Below are 22,860 nucleotides of genomic sequence, written 5' to 3' on the forward strand. Positions count from 1 at the left end.
AACTTATGGTACATTTGAAAATAAACGTACCGACTTTTAGTACGTTTAGATTTTAAATGTACTAATAAATAAATGTACCATAAAACCAAAATTGCTCATATTATAGGTAATCAAATGAACTAATACAATCAAACGATCATACAATCAAACGTACCTTTACTATGATTATGTATGTGATAATGAGTTTTGAACATTCTATTTAATTCACTAAACTAAATAGTATAATAAACAATAAAAAAAATCTAAAATCTCCAGAATGAGAGATGCATATAACTACAACAAATTCATAGGTAAGGAATGATAGGGAAAAAAGGAAAACGAAAGTAGAGATGTAATGTGAAATTTTTTAGGGTGGCTAGCAAACAATTTCATGAAAATTACCCAAAAGGTTCAAAAAAAAAAAAAAAAAAAGGAACTTCTAAAATTGAACTTTTAATAAAATGAAATTAATCACCAAAACTGTAGAAAAAATGTTTAATCAAATTCTTAAAAATAATAGATGTTTAAGCAATGAAATTGAAAAACTAAGCGTTTATATCAATACGCTCCTAAAATATGTAAAATAATCATGGGAACACAAACCATACCCCTAAGAATAAAGAGGCAACACGTGAAATGCATGGCTTTTCATTTTTAGTATAAATACTTGATGGTGTTCTTGGATGAGATTGTCCATCTTTTACATCTCTTTGTTTTTCGAGCTTAATTATGGCAGAGTTTGAAAGTGTCAAATCTTGACGATTTTGATTTTTGACGTTTATTTGTCCAGCAATATTGCGCACGAATCTCTGCTTCTGCACAGCTACAAGAGAAGCTTCAATGGCATTGCTGCCAGGCTAACAGAGGAAGAAGCACAGAAGTTGGCTGGTTGTCTTATGAACCCAACTTTAATTTATTTTTCAACTTGCATAAACATTAATAGTGACCATTGTATGACGAGAAAAATATATGCAGGAATGGATGGTGTGGTGTCTGTTTTCCCTAGTGAAACTAAGAAGCTCCAAACAACAAGGTCATGGGACTTCATTTGGTTTTCTGAAATGGTGAAGAGAAGCGCCATTGAAACTGACAGGGCCGGCCCAGGTCCAGTGCAGGCAGGGTGACCGTTTAGGGCCCAAAAAAATTAGGGGCACCAAAATTATTAGGGCGGTATATTTATATATGTTTTTATAAGAGTATAAATTTATAAAATTTGGTTCAAAGACACAGAAATTTAACTAGAAGTGGTGGTTTGTAATTTGAAAATGATGAGGAGGTCTTGGGTTCAAAACACCATGTGTGCTTATTTACTTTCCATTTTTTACAAATTTCTTTTTATAAGAGTATAAATTTATAAAATTTGGTTAAAGGATCAAGAAGTTTAATTAGAAACAATAATTTTTGTTGTTTAAAATTAACAAAAGATCCTAAGTTCGAAATGCTATGTGCATGTTTATTCTTTTCAATTTTTACAAATTTTTGTTTGGTTGTTAATTTATTTTTAGTTACTATCTAGTAACTATATGGGTTGTTATTTTTAAATATTCGTTTTAATTCAAGTCTAATCTTCAAAAAGAATAATACATAGACCAAATTTGCAAATTATATGACGTGTCATCAAAATTTTTAATTTAGCGCCCATTCATTAATAATACATATCAATTAAATACTCGAAAACATCATTATTTTTTAGTCCCATTTTGACAAGGTTAGTAAATAAGAAAAAAAAAACTCATGATTTATTCAAAAAACATTCAAAGTTCAGATAGAAAACCAAACTCATCATCTATCTACTTGTAAGCCCGAAGTTTTTTTGTTTCCCTCTCTCAATACAAAATAAATTAGTCTTTCTGTGTTTCTAAATTATTGAGTTTGAAGTGTTTTTCTAAGCATAATTTTTTCGATGTCTTATGTGTGAAAATAAATAATTTTCTTACATGAAGTTAAGGCATTTTTTTTTAGGTCGCCCCGAGCCTCAAAAATCTCTGGACCGGGCCTGGAAACTGATATCATTGTCGGGGTGATTGACTATGGAATTTGGCCCGAATCTGCCAGCTTCAGTGACGCCGGGTTTGGTCCACCCCCCACAAGGTGGAAAGGCGCATGCAAGGGCGAAGACAATTTTACTTGCAACAAGTAAAGCAAACCAGTTTATTTCAACCATCCACTGCACATTTCAAAAAAATATATATATAAATATATCACGTGTTGTTGTTAATTACACTTGGACAGAAAAAAAAAAGTGCGAACTTGATTATAATTTGTATGATATGTTGTCAAATTGTAACTCTGACTTAAATAATATGACAAATTGTTGTTACACTTGGACAGTAAAATTATCGGAGCACGGTATTACCGCAGTCTACCCTACCCCAAAAATAGCAGTGATATCCTGTCTCCGAGAGACACGGAAGGCCATGGAACCCACTGTGCATCAACAGCAGCAGGGAACTTAGTTAGCAAGGCAAGTCTGTATGGTTTAGGGTTGGGGACAGCAAGAGGAGGGGTGCCATCAGCACGCATTGCGGTGTACAAGGTTTGTTGGTCAGAAGGGTGCCTGGATGCTGATATACTAGCGGCATTCGATGATGCCATAGCTGACGGTGTTGACATACTCTCTGTCTCCCTTGGGGGGCTTAAACCGTTAGACTACTTCAGAAATTCCATTGACATTGGAGCTTTTCACGCTTTAAGAAAAGGAATATTTACTTCCGCATCTGCTGGTAATGAAGGTTCAAACCTGAAAACTATTACAAACTTTGCACCATGGTCTCTTGCTGTGGCTGCTAGCACCATAGATCGTCACTTTGATACCAAGGTTCAATTGGGAAACCACAAAATTTATGAGGTAATTGATACAGAATCTAACCTTTGCTCATTTAGGGCTTTGTTTGGTAGTGATTCTGGTTGGGCAATATATAATCACTTTTGGAGAATCAACAATATATATACACACACACACACACTCTGAAGATGCACCAAAACACTAGAGAAGTGATTAACCTGAGAGTTGATTATGATTTGTGTTGATGCACAACATTAATGAGAACTTTGGTACAACAGAAAATGTTAAGTTTGTGACCTTCGCTAGATTGCTCCGGTCACTAGTGTGGATAAGTATGTAAATGGATAGAGACAGAGGAGAAAACACAAGATGTACGTGGTTCACCCAGATTGGCTACATCCATGAAGTAGAGGAGTTCTCATTAATTGTGAAGGGTTTACACAAGTACATAGGTTCAAGCTCTCCTTTAGTGAGTACAAGTGAATGATTTAGTACAAATGACATTAGGAAATATTGTGGGAGAATGATCTCTTTTTATAGAAGAGTTTCTAGCTTTGTCTGATATTGACACGTGTCGTGTTGTGATTGGCTTCTGATGTTGACACGTGTCGCGCTGTGATTGGCTTCTGATGTTGACACGTGTCACATTGTGATTGGCTTCATGGTTTGATGGAAACTCTTCTGGGTCATTGACGGCATAACGTTGACCGGTGCTCAGTAGTTTCGGGATTGGTCAAGTATGGTACAAATAATGCTCCCTTAAGTTCCCGAGTGAGGGAAACTCCTCGGTTGGGGACTTGCAAAATCCAAGTCGCTGAGTAATCACGAAACTTCTAAGTACTGAAGTGTGGTATCGTCTTCACTTGCCTTATTTGTCTCATAGGTAGATGTGGCAGCTTCTCTGGAAGTACTCTTCCTCCATCTATGGGTGGTTTCTTTAATCGGTGGAGATGCACAAGGTACTGTATCAATTTCACTTGAAGCTTACTTGTAGTTTCAGGCTTGGTCAAGCGCGATACAAACCATGTAGTAGGAGTCCCCCAAGTTGCCGAGCTAGAAGATCTGCTGAAAGAGGTGACATACAAGGTAAGCAATCAGTCCCAGATCAGAAGTTTGATTTCGAGTTCCGGCTGATTGTTCTCATTCTCCTTATCTTGTAGGCAGCATGAAGGATAAAGAGAAGAAAAAGGAGAAGATATGATATAAGATACCTTTGCTTTTGAAGAAGTAACTTTCCACATGCTTATTCTTGAATTGGGCTAAAGGGTTTTCTAGCTTCCTCCAGAGTACAAGGCCGACTCAAGAATTTGAGGGTCAAAACAAGTCTATCAAATCAAGAGTGTGTTCGACCTTGATGATATGTGATACTTTTTCTATTGACAAAGTAATAGATGAATCGGCACATGTTCTATTGCGTTTGTCTCCACATGCTTCCTTGTATCCTTCTCACTTGCCCTATCTGTTCCTCAAGAAGATGTGGTATCTTTTCTGGAAGCATAAGATGTTGAAGATGAGTACTCGAGAGCAATGCCAGGTAAGTAATCAGGTAAAGAGTTCCAGGTAGTCAGTTCCTGACTGGAAGCTTGATTCCAATTGCTGACTCTATGCTCTCTTTCTCATTGTCTTGCAGGTAAGAACAAGGTCAAAGGAAAAGACATGGAAAAAACATAATATGGGATACTCTTGCTTGTAACCCTGATGATATGAGATACTCTTGCTCTGGTGTGGCTTGTTTGCAGAGGTATTATCAGGGAGAAATAAGCTGAGTATTTTGAGAGACTCTATTGAGAGTGTCCTCTCAGATGTGAAGAAAAGTTGAGCATTTTTTTTTTATTTGCAGGTTTACTTGGCTGTGGAGGATGAAGGTTGACATATATAGGAATTATCCCAACAGCGAGTAGTAACGTTGTTCCTTTACCCTTCTCGGTTATAGCAATGTAGTGGGAGCTGCAAGATTCACGTGTTTTAACTTTGCCAGAGCACTTTGAAAAAGTGGTATGTGGTATCTGGAAAGCTGATGTTGCGTGTGAAGATTGCAGATAAGCTTTATCCAAGGAAATCTGGCTCTCAAAGTTTGGAGAGTGGTGTCTCTTCAATTTTCGAACAAGCAATCATGTCGGGGATCTAGCTTTCGAGATTCGAAGAACGATGCCTCTTCGATTTTTAAGAAAGCAATCCTGTTGGGAGTCTGGCTTTTGAGATTCAGAGAGTGGTGCCTTTTCGATTTTTGAGAAAACAATCATGTTGGAAGTCTGGCTCTTAAGATTTGGAGAGCCGTGCCTCTTCGATTTTTGAAAAAACAACCCTATTGGGGTCTAGCTCTCGAGAGTCGGATAGCGATGCCTCTTCAATTTTTGAGAAAGCAATCATGTTGGGAGTCTGACTCTCGAGATTCGGAGAGCAGTGCCTCTTCGATTTTGGAGAAAGCAATCCTGTTGTGAGTCTGGCTCTCGAGATTCGGATAGTGGTGCCTCTTCGATTTTTGAGAAAGCAATCCTGTTGTGAGTCTAGCTCTCGAGAGTTAGATAGCGGTGCCTCTTCGATTTTTGAGAAAGCAATCCTGGTGAGAGTTTGGCTCTCGAGATTCAAGGAGCGGTGCCTCTTCGATTTTTGAGAAAGCAATCCTGTTGTGAGTCTGGCTTTCGAAAAATAGTGCCTCTTCGATTTTTGAGCAAGTAATCATATTGGGAATGTTTTCTCGATGTGAGTAAAGGTTGGGTATTTTTGCCAATCTGCCCTGCCACGAAGCACGGAGGTTGACACGCATAGGGACTTTCCAGTTATTAAGTAGTGGTGCTGTTCCTTTACCCTTGTGGGTAATGGTAGGGTAGCTGGACCTTCAAAATTTATATGTCTAAACTTTGTTAGAGATCTTTGACAAAGTTATCTGTGGTACCCGAGGAACTGATGTTGCGTGTGAGGATTGTCGACATATTTTACTTAGGAAAATCTGCTTCTTGGAATCCGGAAAGTGATGTCTCTTCGATTTTTAAACAAACGGCCTTGCTGCCATTTCTTTTATAAGGGCACCAATTGTGTGCAAGAAGTACGTTCAGAGAGTTATTGCTTATAGGAATTTTCCCTTTATTTTTGTACTTCAGAGATTTATGGGACCTCATTTCTCCTTCATCATTTCTGAAAATGTCTGGCCCATCCGACCATCGTTTTGACTTGAACTTTGGTGAAGAGGCCGCCATGCCTCCTCAAGACAACATATGGCGCCCATCCTTCTTATCCCTTATAGGTCTTCTTACCGTTGGAGACTCTGTGACGAAGAATGATATGACCGTTATGGTGGTGGCCAGGAACCTTCTCACTCCCAAAGAGAACAGACTACTTTCCAAACGGTCTGATGAGTTGGCTGTTAAGGATGCTCTGGCTCTCAGTGTTCAGTGTGCAAGTTCTGTGTCTAATATGGCCCAACACCTATTTACTCATTGGTGACTGAAGTGATAAGTCTCAAACAGAAGATTAGAGGGCTCAAGCATGAGAATAAATAGTTGCACAGGCTCGCACATGACTATGCTACAAATATGAAGAGGAAGCTTGACCAGATGTAGGAATCTGATGGTCAGATTTTACTTGATCATCAGAGGTTTGTGGGTTTGTTCCAAACGCATTTATTGCATTCGTCTTCTAGGGCTGTACCACGTAATGAAACTCTAAATGATCAACCTCCGATGACTCATTTTTCTGGGGTTTTGTCCAGTACTGAGGGTCCGAATGATCACCCTCCGGTGCTTTTTCCTAAGCAACCCTTGTGAAGTCTAACTTTTGTTTGTTTATTTTGACTCATGTATATGTACATATTTGTAACTTATCAGAGATATCAATAAATAAGTTTTGTTTCATTTCAACGTATTGTGTTAAATACACCAAAGCCTTCTTCACTAAGTTCTTTGAATTTTTTCTTTTGTTGAAGCTTATATGTTGAAGCTTTGTGAGTGAAGCATGTAGGTTGAGGTAGTGTTCCCTTAATTTCCCGAGTGAGGAAAACTTCTCGGTTGGAGACTTGAAAAATTCAAATCACTAAGTGGTCGTGAGACTTCCAAGTATCAAGGTGCAGTAGCATATAGTGAGAGTCCACCAAGTCTCTGGTCGAGGGAGTTGATGAAGAAGGTGTCTTGCTAGTAGCCAAGTTTCTAAAGTAACAAAACTTCACCATTTTCTTTTCTAAGTGGTAGCCCAAAACTCCTCCTTCATATATATTTGTTATGAAAGTTGTTAGGCCTAAAGAAGATGAGGCCTGGGCAATTTTTTTTTTTTCGAATTTTCGAATTTTTTAATTTCCGAATTTTCGAAAAAAAATAGATATATATATTTTTAAGATTTGTAGGTGAAGTTTTGGTGTTGAAGCTTTGTAGGTGAAGCTTTGAGGTTGAAGCTTTGTTGGGTACCATGAATTGATTTTGCTTCACACTATCTTGATCAAAAGTGTGTGAAGCTTTTGTAGGTGAAGCTTTTGTGGGTTAAGCTTTTATGGGTCAAGCTTTTGTTGGTGAAGCTTTTGTGGGTCAAGTTTTGTGGGTGAAGCTTTTCTAGGTGAAACTTTTATGTTGAAGCTTTGTAGGTGAAGATTTTGTTGGGTACCATGACTTAATTTTGCTTCACACTATCTTGAAACTTTTGTTAGTGAAGCTTTTGTGGTGAAGCTTTGTAGGTGAAGCTTTTGAGAATTTGTAATTGCCTTCCATTTGTTGAAGCTTTTGTTTGTGAAGCTTTTGTGGTGAAGTTTTGTAGGTAAAGCTTTGTTGGGTACCATGAATTGATTTTGCTTTACACTATCTTGATCAAGATAATGTAAAGCTTTTGAGAATTTGTAGTTGTCCTCCATTTATGAAGCTTTGTTGAATTTCCCAATTTTTTTTTTTTTTTGGGAAACTAGAAATTTGAAAATATGGGAGAGACAACATATACAAATTTTGCTTCCACACTATTGAGCAAGAGATTGTGATGCAAGCCACACCTTGTAGTAGTCGAAGGTTTGGATGAACCATATAAATTGAATTTGCTTCGAACAGTCTTAATCAAGAGTGTGTGAAGTTTTCTACGAGTTGTAGTTGCCCTCCATTGATGAAGCTCTTGTTGGCACCATAAATTGGTTTTGCTTCACACTGTCTTGATCAAGAGTGCGTGAAGCTTTTCAGAATTGTGGTTGCCCTCCATTGATGAAGTTCTTGTTGGCACTATAAATTGGTTTTGCTTCACACTTTCTTGATCAAGAATGTGTGAAGTTTTTGAGAATTGTGGTTGCCCTCCATTGATGAAGCTCTTGTTGGCACCATAAATTTGTTTTGCTTCACACTGTCTTGATCAAGAGTGTGTAAAGCTTTTCAGAATTGTGGTTGCCCTCCATTGATGAAGCTCTTGTTGGCACCATAAATTGGTTTTGCTTCACACTGTCTTGATCAAGAGTGTGTAAAGCTTTTGAGAATTGTGGTTGCCCTCCATTGATGAAGCTCTTGTTGGCACCATAAATTGGTTTTGCTTCACACTGTCTTGATCAAGAGTGTGTAAAGCTTTTGAGAATTGTGGTTGCTCTCCATTGATGAAGCTCTTGTTGGCACCATAAATTGGTTTTGCTTCACACTGTCTTGATCAAGAGTGTGTGAAGCTTTTGAGAATTATGGTTGCCCTCCATTGATGAAGCTCGTGTTGGCACCATAAATTGGTTTTCCTTAATTGATAGGGAATGAACTGAAGGGTAAATTCTACCCCATAGTATATGCTGCAGACATTCCAGATAGGGCAGTAGGTTACGATGGGGAAACTTCCAGGTATGTGTACGCATTTTGAGAATATATATACCATTTATATTGAAGAACCACGGTAGTCTAGCATAAGTCTAACCAGGTGCTAATATCATGGATATATATATATATATATATATATATATATATATATATATATATATATATATATGGAACAGGTTATGCCAAATAGGCATGTTAGACTAAAAATTGGTGGAGGGTAAAATTATTCTTTGCGATGAGACTACTGGGGATGGGGCTATATATGCAGGCACATTTGGTTATGTTTTGACAAGCTGAAATGCAGCAGATGTAATAGATCCTGTTCCAATACCAGCAACTTCCGTTTGGTTCCATGTTGGTAACCAAATTACCCATTACATGTTAGAAGCTAAATAGCTTCTGAAGTTGAGGGATCGAATGCAGCAAGGAACTCTCGAGCTTGGATTCGGTCTGCATCGAAGAAGAATGAAGAATGAAGGGTTTTAGTCTCCAATGGCTAGTTTCAATTTGAATGTATGTGTGAGTGTGTGAGTGACAAGTGTACACTCCAAATTAAATCACTTAAACCCAAATGAAGGGGTAGGATTAAATCTGGAGACATAAGGTAGAAATACTTAAACTGCCAATCACTCTCTAAAAGAGTATGGGTTATTGCAATACACCATACCCTTCAATCACTCATCTACTTAATGAAATTATGGCTATTGCATTTTGCATAGCCTTGAAGTCATCAGTACCAACTCCAAGTTCTCTCTATTCTCTGCTATTCTAATTCTAAGAAACCTATCCAAAACAATCCATCAAAACACCTAAATAAACAAATTTCATCATGGCCTTAGAGCCTAGTTTCTGATCTTACAACTTTCTGGGTGTAATCTGGGCAAGTTAAGATCTTTAGGAGCACCTACGTAGTGTCTTCAACAACAACAACAACAACAAAAAACAACCCTACAAATGAAGGGATCAAGCAGTAGCAGTGAGCTAAAAGCTCCAATCTTTGATGGGGAGAACTATGATTTTTGGAGAATAAGAATGACACCATTTTCAAGTCCTATGATTTATTGGATATGGTTCAACATGAGTATGAACTACCTGAGATGGAGGTCGATGCTCTAGAGGATGACCTCACAGAAACACAACTCAAAACATTAAAGTGGAATCGGATGGAGGATGCTATAGCACTTAGGATCATCCAGGGTGCTGTTTTAGACACCATTTTCCCGAGGATAACAAATGAAGAGTCTGCAAAGGGAGCTGGGAAGTTTTACAACAAGAGTACAGAGGAGACACCAAAGTCAGAAAGGTAAAACTTCAGTCCCTTAGATGAGATTTCGAGTATACAAAAATGAGGGAAAATGAGCTATTAAAAGACTACTTTACTAGGCTATGTGATGTTGTAAATAAGATGAAAACATATGGTGAGGAACTGCTTAATGAGAGAGTTGTCCAGAAACTGTTGATCAGTTTGACTAAACCCTATGATTTAATAATGAGTGTCATTGAAGAAACCAAAGACATTGAAACTCTTAATGTGCAAGATCTGATGGCATCCTTAAGAGCTTTTGATCAAAGGCTTGAGAGGCATGCAGATTCTGCCACTGAGAAAGCATTTCAATTACTCTCTGTTGGATCTAGTAGTCAAGCTAGTGCAAGCAGACAAAAACCACAATGGAAGGGCAAGAACAAGAAATGGGAAGGAAATGGGTATCAAAACCCTAGACCTAACCAAGGCAGCAACTCAAATGAAAATCCAAAAACTAAGAAACAATGCAAGCGCTGTGACAAATTTCATCTTGGGGAGTGTTGGTTCAAGGACAAGCCTAGATGTCATAAATGTAACAAGTTCGGGCACATCATGAGGGATTGCAGATCAAAGAATGTGCAGCAAGTGAACTATGCAAACCAAATTGAAGAAAAAGCAAATGTGTTTTGTGTTTTCAATGCAAAAGTGGAGAAAAAACAATGAAGTAGGGTACATTGACAGTGGCTGCAGGAACCATATGATTGCACATGAGTCATTACTCATTGACCTTAACACAAACTTCACTGGAAAAGTGAAAATAGGAGATGGAAACATTGTCAAAGCCACTAGAAGAGGAACTCTAGTCATTAACACCAAGAAATGAAGAAGATGTATAAGGGAAGTGATGCTAGTGCCTGGATTGGATGAGAATTTACTTAGTGTGGGTCAAATGATGGAGCATGGTTATTTCCTACTCTTTGGGGGAACTGTGGTCGAGATTTATGATGATAGATCCCTATTAAACCTAGTGACTAGAGTGGAAGTGAAAAACATAAGCTTTCCACTTATGTTGAAGTACCTAGAAAAGGTGGCAAAGAAAGCAAGTGTGACAGGTTCCATGAAGCTATGGCACAAGAGGTTTGGTCACTTAAACATGACAAGTCTAGAAAATCTGCAAAAACATGAAATGGTACAAGGTATACCAAAGTTGGATCAATGCAGTGAAACCTATGAAGGGTGTGTGTTTGGAAAGCATCACAGAGATCCATTTGAAGTTGGAAAGGCTTGGAGGGCAACAAAGCCACTCGAATTGGTTCACACGAATGTGTGTGGACCAATGCAAACAACAATAATCAGTGGAAACAAGTATTTCCTAACCTTCATTGATGACTACTCACGGATGTGTTGGGTGTATTTCATGAGGTTCAAGTCTGAGGTATTCAGAATATTCAAGAAGTTCAAGGCAATGGTGGAATTGCAAAGTGGATATCAAATCAAAAGACTGAGAAATGATAGAGGAGGTGAGTACACCTCACATGAGTTCAATGCATTCTGTGAGGGTGTGGGATTAAAGAAGTAACTCGCTATGGCATATTCACCACAACGGAATGGCATTACAGAAAGGAAAAATGGGACTATAGTTAAAATGGCTAAGTCTATGATGCATGAGAAGAACATGCCCTATACATTTTAGGGTGAAGCGGTAAATACTACAGTGTACCTATTGAATAGGTGCACTACTAAAGCATTGAACAAGAAGACCCCATTTGAAGGTCAGTGAAAAAAAAGCCTTCTGTAAAGCATCTGAGAATGTTTGTCTTAGTGTGCTATACTCACATTCCTCAACAACTAAGGCAAAAGTTGGAGAAATCAAGCAACAAAGGTGTTTTTGTGGGTTATGGTACCAGTGAGAAAGGGTACAAAGTTTACAACCTGTCAACTTAGAAGATAATTTTATCAAGGGATGTTATCTTTGATGAAGCCTCAACATGGAACTAGGAAACAAGGGTAGAAGAGAAGGACAATGTCTCTGTACAACTTAACCTCAACAAAAGGCAAACAATAGAGCCTATGGAAACTTCAATTCAAGAAGAAACCATATAGAATGGTGACACACAAGGGACTTCACATCAAGCAAGCATGAGTCCACAACCGAGTTAATCACAGATAACAATTCCAAGTTCAACTCCAATAAGGTTGAGAAGCTTGGATGAGATCTATGTTACATGTAACTATTGTGTAGTGGAATCAGAAACATATGAAGAAGCTGTGAAAGGCAAGGCTTGGAAGAAAGCAATGAAGGAAGAGCTTGAAATGATTGAGAATAATGACACTTGGGAAATTGTAAATCGACCAAGTGACAAGTCGGTGATTAAAGTGAAATGGATGTACAAAGTGAAGCTAAACTTAGATGGTTCTGTGCAAAAGAACAAGGCAAGGTTGGTAGCTAAAGGCTACTCACAGAAGCCTGGTGTAGACTTCAATGAAACCTTTGCTCCAGCAATAAGGTTAAACACCATAAGGACCTAGATAGCCCTAACAGCCAAGAAAGGTTGGAAGCTACATCAATTGGATGTTAAATCTGCATTTCTAAATGGCGTGTTAGAGGAAGAGGAGGTGTTTGTGAAACAACGTTAAGGGTTCACAAGTGAAGCATTTCTAGAGAAGGTGTACAAGCTAAGGAAGGCACTCTATGGCCTAAAACAAGCTTAAAGGGCTTGGTACAATGAGATTGATTCTTATTTCACTGAGAAATGATTTTAGAAAAGTCCTAGTGAAGCTACATTCTATACTAAGATAAAAACCAACAACAAGATACTTATTGTCTCAATCTATATGGATGATGTTGTCTACACTAGAAATGATGTTGCAATGATTGAAGAGTTCAAAGAAGAAATGATGAAGAGGTATGAAATGACTGACCTAGGCCTCTTGCATCATTGTATTGGCATTGGGGTAATTCAAGAGGCAAACAGCATCTTCATTTATCAAAGGAAGTATGTTGAAACCTTACTTGAAAGGTATGGTTTGAAAGGTTGCAAACCAGTCTCTACACCTCTAATTGCAAATGAGAAGCTTAAGAAGGATGATGGAGGTGAACCTGCAGATGCTAGTCACTACAAAAGCATTGTTGGTAGTCTATTGTACCTAACTGCAATAAGGCCAGATCTAATGTTCTCAGCAAGCCTACTTTCTAAGTTTATGCAGAATCCTAGTAAGATACATATGGGGACAACAAAAAGAGTTCTAAGATATGTGCAAGGAACGCTTTATTATGGCATCAAGTATGAAATGGGGAAGTCAACTATCCTAATTGGATTTTGTGACAGTGACTGGGGTGGTAGTGAAGATGATAGCAGAAGCACATCGGGCTATGCTTTCACCTTTGGATCAGGGGATTTTTCATGGGCCTCTGTGAAGCAACAAAGTGTTGCACTATCCACAGCCAAGGCAGAGTACATGAGTGCATCAAAAGCAACGGCTCAAGCTATTTGGCTAAGGTTTATACTCAAAGACTTTGGCAAATTGCAAGTTGAAGCCACACCACTTCTGTGTGACAACACCTCTGCAATTGCCATGACCAAAAACCCAATTTTTCATCAAAGAACAAAGCACATTAAGAGAAGATATCATTTCATCAAATAGACATTGCAAGACAACACAATCAAGCTAAGATATTGCAACACAGAAGATCAGATCGCAGACATTTTCACAAAAGCATTACCGAATGAGAGATTCAATTACATGAGGAGATTGCTTGGATTGACTCCCATAAGCAGTTTAGAAGGAAGTGTTGGAAGCTAAATTGCTTATGAAGTCGATGGATCGAAGCCAGCAAGGAACTCCCGAGCTTGGATTCAGTCTGCATCGAAGAATAATGAAGAAATGAAGGGTTTTAGTCTGCAATGGCTAGTTTCAATTTGAATATATGTGTGAGTGTGTGAGTGACAAGTGTACACTCCATATTAAATCACTTAAACCCAAATGAAGGGGTAGGATTAAATCTGGATAAGTAAGGTAAAAATATTTGTTTAAGTCTCTTGTCAATCACTCTCTAAAAGAGTATAGGTTATGGCAATGCACCATACCCTTCAATCACTCATCTTGTTAATGAAATTATGGCTGCTGCATTTTAAACAGCCTTGAAGCCGTCAGTACCAACTCCAAGTTCTCTCTATTCTCTGTTATTCTAATTCTATGAAACCCATCCAAAACAATCCATCAAAACACCTAAACAAACAAACTTCATCATTACGTAAACTCAACCAGGTATCAATATTTGAGAATGACAATGCATGATTGATTTAAAATATTGCTAATGTGCGAAACTAACATAAATCAAATGACCCCTTATTATGTTATTACTAATAAATCCTGAATCCATGTAATGATTCGTAGGAACCCAACAACAACAATTTGGAAAAGTACTGAGGGTAGGGATGCACTGGCCCCATATTTACCTTCATTCTCATTAAGGGGTCCAAATCCAAACACTCCTAACATTCTCAAGGTAACTTCAAGGCCCCGTAGGTGTGTGAATGCCGACTTAAAAAATGAACAAACCGAATCATGAATATTGAGGGGTCTTAATTTTCCTCCTTGTTTTCTCCTATATGTTGCAGCCAAATATCGCTTCTCCTGGAGTTTCCATTCTAGCAGCATGGCCTCCAATTCCCCCAGTTTCAGGTGTTGAAGATGATGACAGAGTAGCTTCATACAATATAATCTTGGGAACATCAATGGCATGCCCACATGCTGCGGGCATGGCTGCATATGTCAAATCATTTCACCCCAATTGGTCACCTGCTGCTATCCTGTCAGCTTTTTCGACTATTGGTATAGATGCATTTTCATAAATGTACCCATTACAATACAGCCGTTCTCTCACATATTTGATGAGTCGTGTGACCAATTATTGTCAGATATCATGTTACCAAGTCTTGTGAAAGAGGCTCTACATATAATTAGACTTTGTCCATGATGTACATTGTATTACCTAAGATTTATATGTTTGATTAATTTGTAACGATTTTGCCTATGAGTGCAATCTTAAACCTGAAGCCGAATTCGCATATGGTGCTGGCCTAATAAATCCTAGTAGGGCTCCGTATCCTGGTTTGGTATATGATGCTACTGAAATCGATTACATAAATTTTTTGTGTGCACATGGCTATAGTACCAAATTATTGAAAGCTCTTACCGGGGATAGTTGCTCATTATCACAATCTAGTCATGGAACACTCAGTGGTCATCTAAACTATCCTTCTGTTGCACTTTCCACCTCGAACCCTAAATCCGTGAATGGCATTTTCAATAGGACCGTCACAAATGTTGGATCACCAAAGTCCACATATAAAGCTAAAGTGAATGCACCACCAGGACTTGAAATCAAAGTTAATCCAAGCGTTCTAAAGTTCACATCTCTCTGGCAGGAGCTATCATTTCAAGTCATGATGAAAGGGTTGATTGAAAAAACCATAGTCTCTGGTTCTCTGGGCACTTGAAGCAATCCTGCTGACTTTATCTAATGAAGTCTTGTGTGAAGTTGGTAATGTCAAATCTACACTAGAGTTGTGGCTCAAATTAGAGAGCTTGTATATGACCAAATCCCTTGCTAAATGGTTGTATTTGAAGAAAAGTTTGCATACTCTTCGTATGGATGAAGGTACGTCAATTCATAAGCATGTTAATGAATTCAATAAACTTATTATGGATTTGAAAAGTGTGGAAGACCAAATTAGTGATGAGGAATATGCGATAACTTTGTTGTGTTCTTTATCTCCTTCGTATCAACACTTTGTCGATACCATGCTATTTGGTAGAGAAAGTCTTAGTTTGGAAGATGTTAAAGTCGCTTTGAATTCTAAAGAGTAAAGAATAAAGTGTCTGACACACAAGATGGAGCTTTGGTAGTTCAAGGAATGAATAAGGAAATGGGTAAACTTGGAAACAACACTTGTAGCTATTGTTATAAGGAAGGTCATTGGAAAGTAGATTGCCATAAACTCAAGGGCAAAAAGAAGCCGTTTGATAAGTCTTTTGCTAGTGTTGATGCAAACATTGCAGAAGATTGTTGTTCTAAACTCCTCTAAAGGTTATGCAAGGAGGTGGAGCTTGGTACTTAAGTTCTTTGGGTGGAGAGCAATTCACACTTTTTGTTCGTATGTTCAAGCTTTTGATTGAATTTTGTTTCATATTTGTTAGTTTCCGTAATGGAATTTGTTAAAAAAGGAGTTTGAGGAAATTTCAAGTTTGAAGACTTTTGGATTTTTTTAGTCTAAGTAGAGGTTAGTTTCAAAAGAATTTGGTGCATGTTTACGTTTGTATTTTGGTATCCCAAATTTGAAGTTTGTATTTGATTTGGAAGTTTGCTAATTTCTCTCCGAGGTGGAGATTGTTGGGTTTTACGGCTCAAAATTAAGATGATGCAAAAAATTAGGTTTATGTTACCTATTTGGTTTTGATGTCCTTATTGGGCTTGGATTTTGACTTCTTAGTTGGTTTCCTTGGTGGAGAGATTTTGTTAATTACCTATTTGATTAGGATTTGTATTTACTTCCTATTATGATTCTTATTGTAACCTAAGTCCTATGCACTATAAATAGGACCTTAGGGTTAGTGTATTTTGTGTGGCTCTTTTGTGTGGAAATTTGGTGAGAGTCAATTTATGAGTTTGTGAGTTAAGAGAGCAATTTGGAAGAATCTTCTCCATTTGTTTGAGTTCTCTACTCGTTTGGTTTAAGGTTTGTAATTTGTGGGATTTGGGTTGTGAGAGTTTAAATACTTTTTTGTAATCTCCGTTTGTTTAGTGAAATTCCTCGCCGTGCTTCACTCGTGGACGTAAGCTTTACACCGAACCACATAAATCTCTTTTGTTAGTTTGAGATTGTTTGTTTTAGCTTTCACCTACGACGTTGATATTGGTACTTTGTTAGAATTCGCTTCCGTTTGTGCATAAAAGTACAACAAAAACACATGTTCTTAATATAAAATTCACATGAAATTTAAATTTGCAAAATGATTCACATTTCCAACCAACCACACTTTATATACAATAGATTTATCAATAACAAGGTTTGTGCTACATAAGAAAGCATATTACATTCAACGATATTGTCCAACACAGCCAAATACCCTAAGGGTGATGACGGTGCATTTTATCCCACCTATGTAGCTATGCACATCCAATGCACGTCCAATGCACGTCAATCTGATAACTAACAAAATCCACCCAATTGGTTCTATGCCTTCCCTATGGCATTTCTAGTATACACATCAAGTAAAATTCACAAAAAGAACCATAGTAACTTTTCACTTACTGATTCCAGTGACATTCACCATGCTCCACTGCACCTCCAATCATCCTTCCTACCTGAAGTTGCCGCATAAAGACACCAATTTAATACATTGCATATAATACCAAATCAAAAAACTAATAGTCAGGGCAATGCTTGGTTCAAGATTGAATGTCAAAATATACAAATATTTCCATATCCTACAACACTTTCATCGAATCAATACTTCCTATAACTATTACCTTAATCAAAAGTGAGATACTATTACAAGCGTTCTTCGAAGTCTTGGGCGTCTACACCACTTCTAACTCGAACCTCATCATTATCACCAGTTGCATGTTCCATATCCTATCTATCGCACGGATCATACATATCAAATAAACCACGTGGTCTTTTTTTTTATTGCAACGTGCCATTCAATATATGTTGGATCTTGTACATAGAACACTTGTAGTGCTTGTGATGCGAATATAAAGGGGCCACTCGCAGACGAAATATTATTGAAGTTAACCAATATAAAGCCATATTTGTCTATTTTTACTCCCTGACCAGTATTTCTGGAAGTGCCATCAAACCAGTTGCACTTGAATAATACCACTTTGCATTCCATATGGTACTTGATTTCAAATACATCAGTCAAAACCCTATAGTAGTCTACCAAACCAGTAACAGGGTTCCAGTCACATGGGCTAGCATAACTTGGAACATTAGACTGTAGGAAAACACCATAGTTTTGGTATTTCCAATTGGATTGTGTGCCTCTTACTTTAAACCTGAACCTATTACATACAAAAATATTATATCTCTGACACCACTTACTAGGTCCATTAACAAGCACCACCAAGTCATCGATTGCCCTTAGATCACCCGATTGTTGCAATTGATTAAGAAGCCATCCTCGAGGAGAGAAAAACCATGTCAACACATGTCTTCACTAGTGTGTCGAGACATGTAAAACCTTTGCAAGCGAGGTGTAATAGGAAAATATGTTAGCACCTTTTGAGGTATTCTCTTTTTACTGCTTGGTGTTGTGTCATCTACCTCAGTTGTATATCTGGACACACCACATGTATGACAAACATCTAAACCACTGTCATGTTTTCGATACAACATGCAATCATTTTCACATGCATGGATCCTTTGGTGAGGCAACATGAAATTTTTCAACAATGCCTTTGTATTCATAAGCTTCTTTGATAATGAATGAATATTTGGGCGTAGTTGAAGATTAGCTTGCACTGCACTTTCGCTGCACCCATATAAGCACTTGTTTTGAAATACTTGCATGAGGAAATCCATTTTCTTCATACCACAACTCGGATATAATTCCGTGTTGGTGTCTTACACCATGGCTTGAAACTTACGTGCATATGCAGGTATTAGAGCTTCTTGACCGGTGTGATTATTAATAGGCAGTGGCACCTGAGAAAATACCTTCAAGCAAGGGGCCTAGTTCACAATGAAGAGTATTAACACTAGCAATTTGTTGTACAACTTGGCTACTTGGAAGAGGGTCACCAAATGTCTCTCCATGCCATACCCATAGGACTTCCAAGTATGAACGGTCCATACCTTCAACAATTTGATGCACTTTGACTTCATTGTTACTCAACCAGAACCTATTCAAGCATTTAGCACATGGACATTTGATGTTGCCATCATGATAAGATACTTCCAATGAGTTTGAGATAAATTTTGCTAGCCCTATTCTGTAATCCTTTGTAACCGAATTCAAAGTGGCCCAACTTTTGTCCATCTTACTTGAATATAATCAATAGTTTCCATAATTGGAACAATAAGGTGCCTAATGATTAAGATGTCAAGTAAAATACGTAACTGAAACAAATTAAGTAAATATAGTATGCGAATAAGAGACAAAAATTTACAAACGCAACTACAAGGGAGAATATATATTGTACGAAAGAATCATTTGTAACAGGAAAACAAAAAATCAATCGATTTTATGAGTGACATTGTATGTATGAGACTTGCAATGGATTTTAGGGTGCAGGGGATAATAAGAAGTTCATATAATTCACTAGAAGAAGGAAGAAAATATTTCATATACTCAATACTGTCGGTCGGGCAGTCATTAATATAACGAAGCTTAAAAATGAGGAACAAAAGGGGCAAGAAACTAGGAAGCCGATAAATAAATTCTTTAGTTGAACCCTAAAACATGAGTAATTGGAGAATCAAACAGATTAAGAAGCATGATAAACAAATTGAATAGTTTGACATGAAAATTTTTTAATATTAAATATAAGAAACTAAAAGTTACCTTCTGGAAATCCCCAAAATCACTTCTATGTCTTGAACCCCCAATTTGATAGTATGAAACCCAATTGAAAAAAATAATAATGAACTGAGGAGCTTTATCTGTTGAGAAATTGAGAGGACGAGGTTTGAGAAGCAGATAACCAGCATCTTACGAGTGGAGTTTTCGCTGCCCACGCTCGTTGCCAACTAAACGAGGCCACTCACCATCTTACCCACTACGACCTATCCACATCCTACAATTGCTCCTGGTTCAAGGAAACGGCTGACTTCATCACTGATGTAATATTGGCCGAGAGATGCTATTAGGGTCGAAGGCTCTGTCCTTCTATGGGTTTTGGCCTTTCTCCCTTTTGCTTTTCACTTGCATCTGTAGGTTTTCTTCTCAGGAGATTTCTTCTCCCCTTGCAATTTATATCGCAACTTTCAAAAAAAAAAACTAGCACCACTTATGTGCCTAAAAAATCAATAATAAAATTAAAATGCAAAAGAAAAGTATTTTTAAGAAATAAAGTTATTTAACAGACACTGATAGTTGATGTCTCAATTTTGAAGGCCACCGATATCAACGGCATCCAACTGTAAAGACACCAAAAAAATACTAAGAATGTTTGCTTTATATCTATGGTCACCAATTGCAATGGTATGCAAACATCGGTGTCGTATAACCATAATTCTAGTAGTGGGTCAATATGGATGCATGGCATGTGACGTAGGTCAGGAGGTTTTTCTTCTTTTCAAAAGCAGTTTCTGTTGGAAAAGTTAGACATGGAATTGATACCACATTTAATATGCTTCTGTACCGTCTTTCCCTATAACCAAAAATTGAATGAAGTAAAAACTACCTTATTTCGCAATATTTCTTCAACTGGCTACTGGCTCTCTTGTTTTTCAATTGTCATCATGGTCGAAGTATGTAAACTGGGTCGGATCATTTTCTTCTTTGAGCAGATATGATCAAGGACAATAACCATCGGGCCGGGATAACCATCGATGAAGACTATTGCACATGTTATGCACTAAGAAAAGGTTGCAAGCGGTTATTTGCTTGTAGAGTTACCGGCCGTCTTATAGTACAAATTTTATAACTAGAACCGTTTATTTTTTAAGGAAAAATAATGAAAATGACTTTAAAACTTTGAGTTTTAATGATAAAGACAAAATAAAGGATAAAATGAATAGTATCATGATTGACTTTTTAGTGTAAAAAATGTGGTTTTTTGTTAAAATGAACAATACAGAGAGCTTTTCATTAAAATTCCCTATTTTTTAATCATCATTTAAGATTATATGTGCAAGATCAATGCACTTGGAGATCAGTCAGTACATGTATATGTATCATATCTGAATGGAGAGTTTGTTATGAGGATATTAGTTGTTGCCCAAATTATCGATTTGATACATATGAATGGCTAAACAATTTTTAAGTTGATTGTTTTTTTTTTTAGTAGAGATAATATCAAATGATGATTAAAAACATTAAGGGTTTCACTTATGAAATTTAAACAATGCAATACCTTAATGCAAGTGTGTGAATAAGGTGATTTACGCATGCCACCAATCTACACTCGAGTTGGATTCCTCCTTCCCGCAGTTTAGTAGAATTAGTGTAGACACTTGTATTTAAAAAAAAAAATTTTGATGCGGTCCTTAATCCTTAACATTCTCTGACTAAAACTTTAATAGTATTCAAAGTTTGATCAAAGTCCCTTGACTTTGTACACCTCATTATATTACAATTAATATTTATATTTTTATAGTTTTGACATTAATTGTTTGATATTTTATGAGATTTATAATCCTATAAATTTAAAATCCCTCATTATAATACTATTAGAAACGGTTACAATAAAAAAATTCAAACATTTTGATTGAATAAATGGATAAAAACTATGTAAAAATACGAAATAATAAATGGCAAAAGAATGTATCCATATTGTTAAAAAAAAATTGGTACACTTTACAAAAAAATTGGTACATTTCACATATAACAAAGTGGTACATTAATAAAGAAGAATGGGTACATTATAAATAAATTAGGGCACAGATCAAAGATTAAGAAATTATGAGTACAAATGAATTTTTAAAAAATATAGGCGCTAAAAGAAATTAATACATGGGTACAAAATAAAACTAAAAAGAAAATACTACAAATTTTAAAAAATGGTACATAGATAACATTGTAACATTGTACCCATAAAATGATACACAAATTTTAAAAAATACTACAAATTAAGGTGAGTCTGATTGAACTCTAAGTTTCTTTTTGTTTTTTGTGTTTGGCGTTCCAAATTTGTTTAAGGTGAGTTTGATTCTTATAACATTATAACATTGTACCCATAATTAATAGTTGTGAGTCACTATTTTATAAGAATCAAACTCACCTTAAACCATTTTGGAATGCCAAACACACAAAATGCCAACTGATTGAACTCTTAAGTTTTTTTTTTTTTAACAAACAATATTATCTATATTAAAGAGGAAAGTGGTGGTCTTAGCCTCATAATTTGTTAGCAGTAATGTGGTTCAAATTTGCTTTTGGTAAGAATCGACCTCAAATGAGAAACTCATTATTCTTTGTCCCTGAAATATTGGTTGGACATCTAAGGATAGGACTGAAACTTCACAAGTCCAACCAAAACCCACTGGATCAAAGCTACGATCCATCCAATCGACAAACCACTACTACCGACATGTTATAAATTAGCAATATGCCAACTGTGCAAAGGATCACTTACTAGAGGGAAAATCTGTATTTTCTTCTTCAGATCAACTTTCCCTAGAAAATGAAGGAAAAAGGATGCTGTGAATAGATATGGCAGGATATGGAAAAGCTTTTCTCTGGATTTAGAAACATGTGATCAACTTTTCCAGGAAAGAATACTGGTGCATGTAACGGAAGATGTAGTGCTTATCCCAAGCTATCCAAAAGGAACCTAGAGGCATGATGATATCAAACTTCAAAGATTAAAATTCCTTTAAAGGGTAATTGGAGCAGTGATTTATGAATATTAGCTCAATTGGAGTTTTGGTTCTTAAACTAAAAATTCGTGAGTACTAGTCCCATAACTTGTCATAAAATGGAGCAATATCCTTTTTTACCCAACTCCGTTAGAACTTTCAACCAAAATAAAGAGTTTAAAAGACAAAAAATGGATGAAAATCCTAACAGAATTAGCTAAAAGAACAATTATTCTATATTATAATAAATTCATAGATCAATACTCACAAATTTTTAATTCGAACTAAAACTCCAATTGAACCAAAATTTTGGGACGATTGCTCAAATTTTCTATATCTCTCTTCAACGTCCTAAACATCATACGTGTAAGCCCTTCATTGGTTAATTATAATCATCCAATTAAAGTATCTGGTCGGCAGTTTTGACAAAAAAAATAAAAAAAGTATCTGGTCGGCAGAGCTGAAAGGAAGGGATTATTCAGTACGTAACTTGATGCCATCTTTATCCAATTAATTAACTAAACGAAGTAATTAGCATATGTTTGCAAGAACAAATGAGAAGCCTGA

The 22,860-nt window shown here is 36.8% G+C and overlaps 2 protein-coding genes and 1 long non-coding RNA gene across 3 annotated transcripts; all 3 read left to right on the forward strand.

Annotated features, from left to right (window-relative positions):
* Positions 1–670: 670 nt before the first annotated feature.
* Positions 671–1,364, forward strand: LOC139197580 (uncharacterized). The gene is made up of 2 exons (XR_011583073.1): positions 671–867; positions 955–1,364. It is a non-coding gene; the product is annotated as an uncharacterized lncRNA (long non-coding RNA).
* A 138-nt stretch (positions 1,365–1,502) lies between these two features.
* Positions 1,503–4,435, forward strand: LOC108175058 (cucumisin-like). The gene is made up of 5 exons (XM_070825779.1): positions 1,503–1,506; positions 1,923–2,115; positions 2,311–2,890; positions 3,648–3,723; positions 4,395–4,435. Exons 1-5 carry the CDS (start codon positions 1,503–1,505, stop codon positions 4,433–4,435), a joined length of 894 nt encoding a protein of 297 aa, XP_070681880.1.
* A 5,149-nt stretch (positions 4,436–9,584) lies between these two features.
* LOC139197804 (uncharacterized) lies at positions 9,585–10,483 on the forward strand. The gene is made up of 2 exons (XM_070825780.1): positions 9,585–9,820; positions 9,901–10,483. The coding sequence occupies exons 1-2, from the start codon at positions 9,585–9,587 to the stop codon at positions 10,481–10,483; spliced, it is 819 nt and encodes a 272-aa protein (XP_070681881.1).
* Positions 10,484–22,860: the final 12,377 nt, after the last annotated feature.

The sequence above is a fragment of the Malus domestica genome, chromosome 07 (assembly GCF_042453785.1).
Source record: "Malus domestica chromosome 07, GDT2T_hap1".
In the NCBI taxonomy this organism is placed as follows: domain Eukaryota; kingdom Viridiplantae; phylum Streptophyta; class Magnoliopsida; order Rosales; family Rosaceae; genus Malus; species Malus domestica.

Excerpts from the sequence above, each read along its gene's own strand:
- LOC108175058 (XM_070825779.1), top strand. Across the intron at positions 2,891-3,647 it reads TTGGTAGTGATTCTGGTTGG|GTAGATGTGGCAGCTTCTCT; the intron begins GCAATATATAAT and ends TTTGTCTCATAG. Across the intron at positions 3,724-4,394 it reads AATCGGTGGAGATGCACAAG|GTAAGAACAAGGTCAAAGGA; the intron begins GTACTGTATCAA and ends ATTGTCTTGCAG.
- LOC139197804 (XM_070825780.1), top strand. The coding sequence starts at position 9,585 with ATGGTTCAACATGAGTATGAACTACCTGAGATGGAGGTCGATGCTCTA. Across the intron at positions 9,821-9,900 it reads GAGACACCAAAGTCAGAAAG|GCTATGTGATGTTGTAAATA; the intron begins GTAAAACTTCAG and ends CTACTTTACTAG.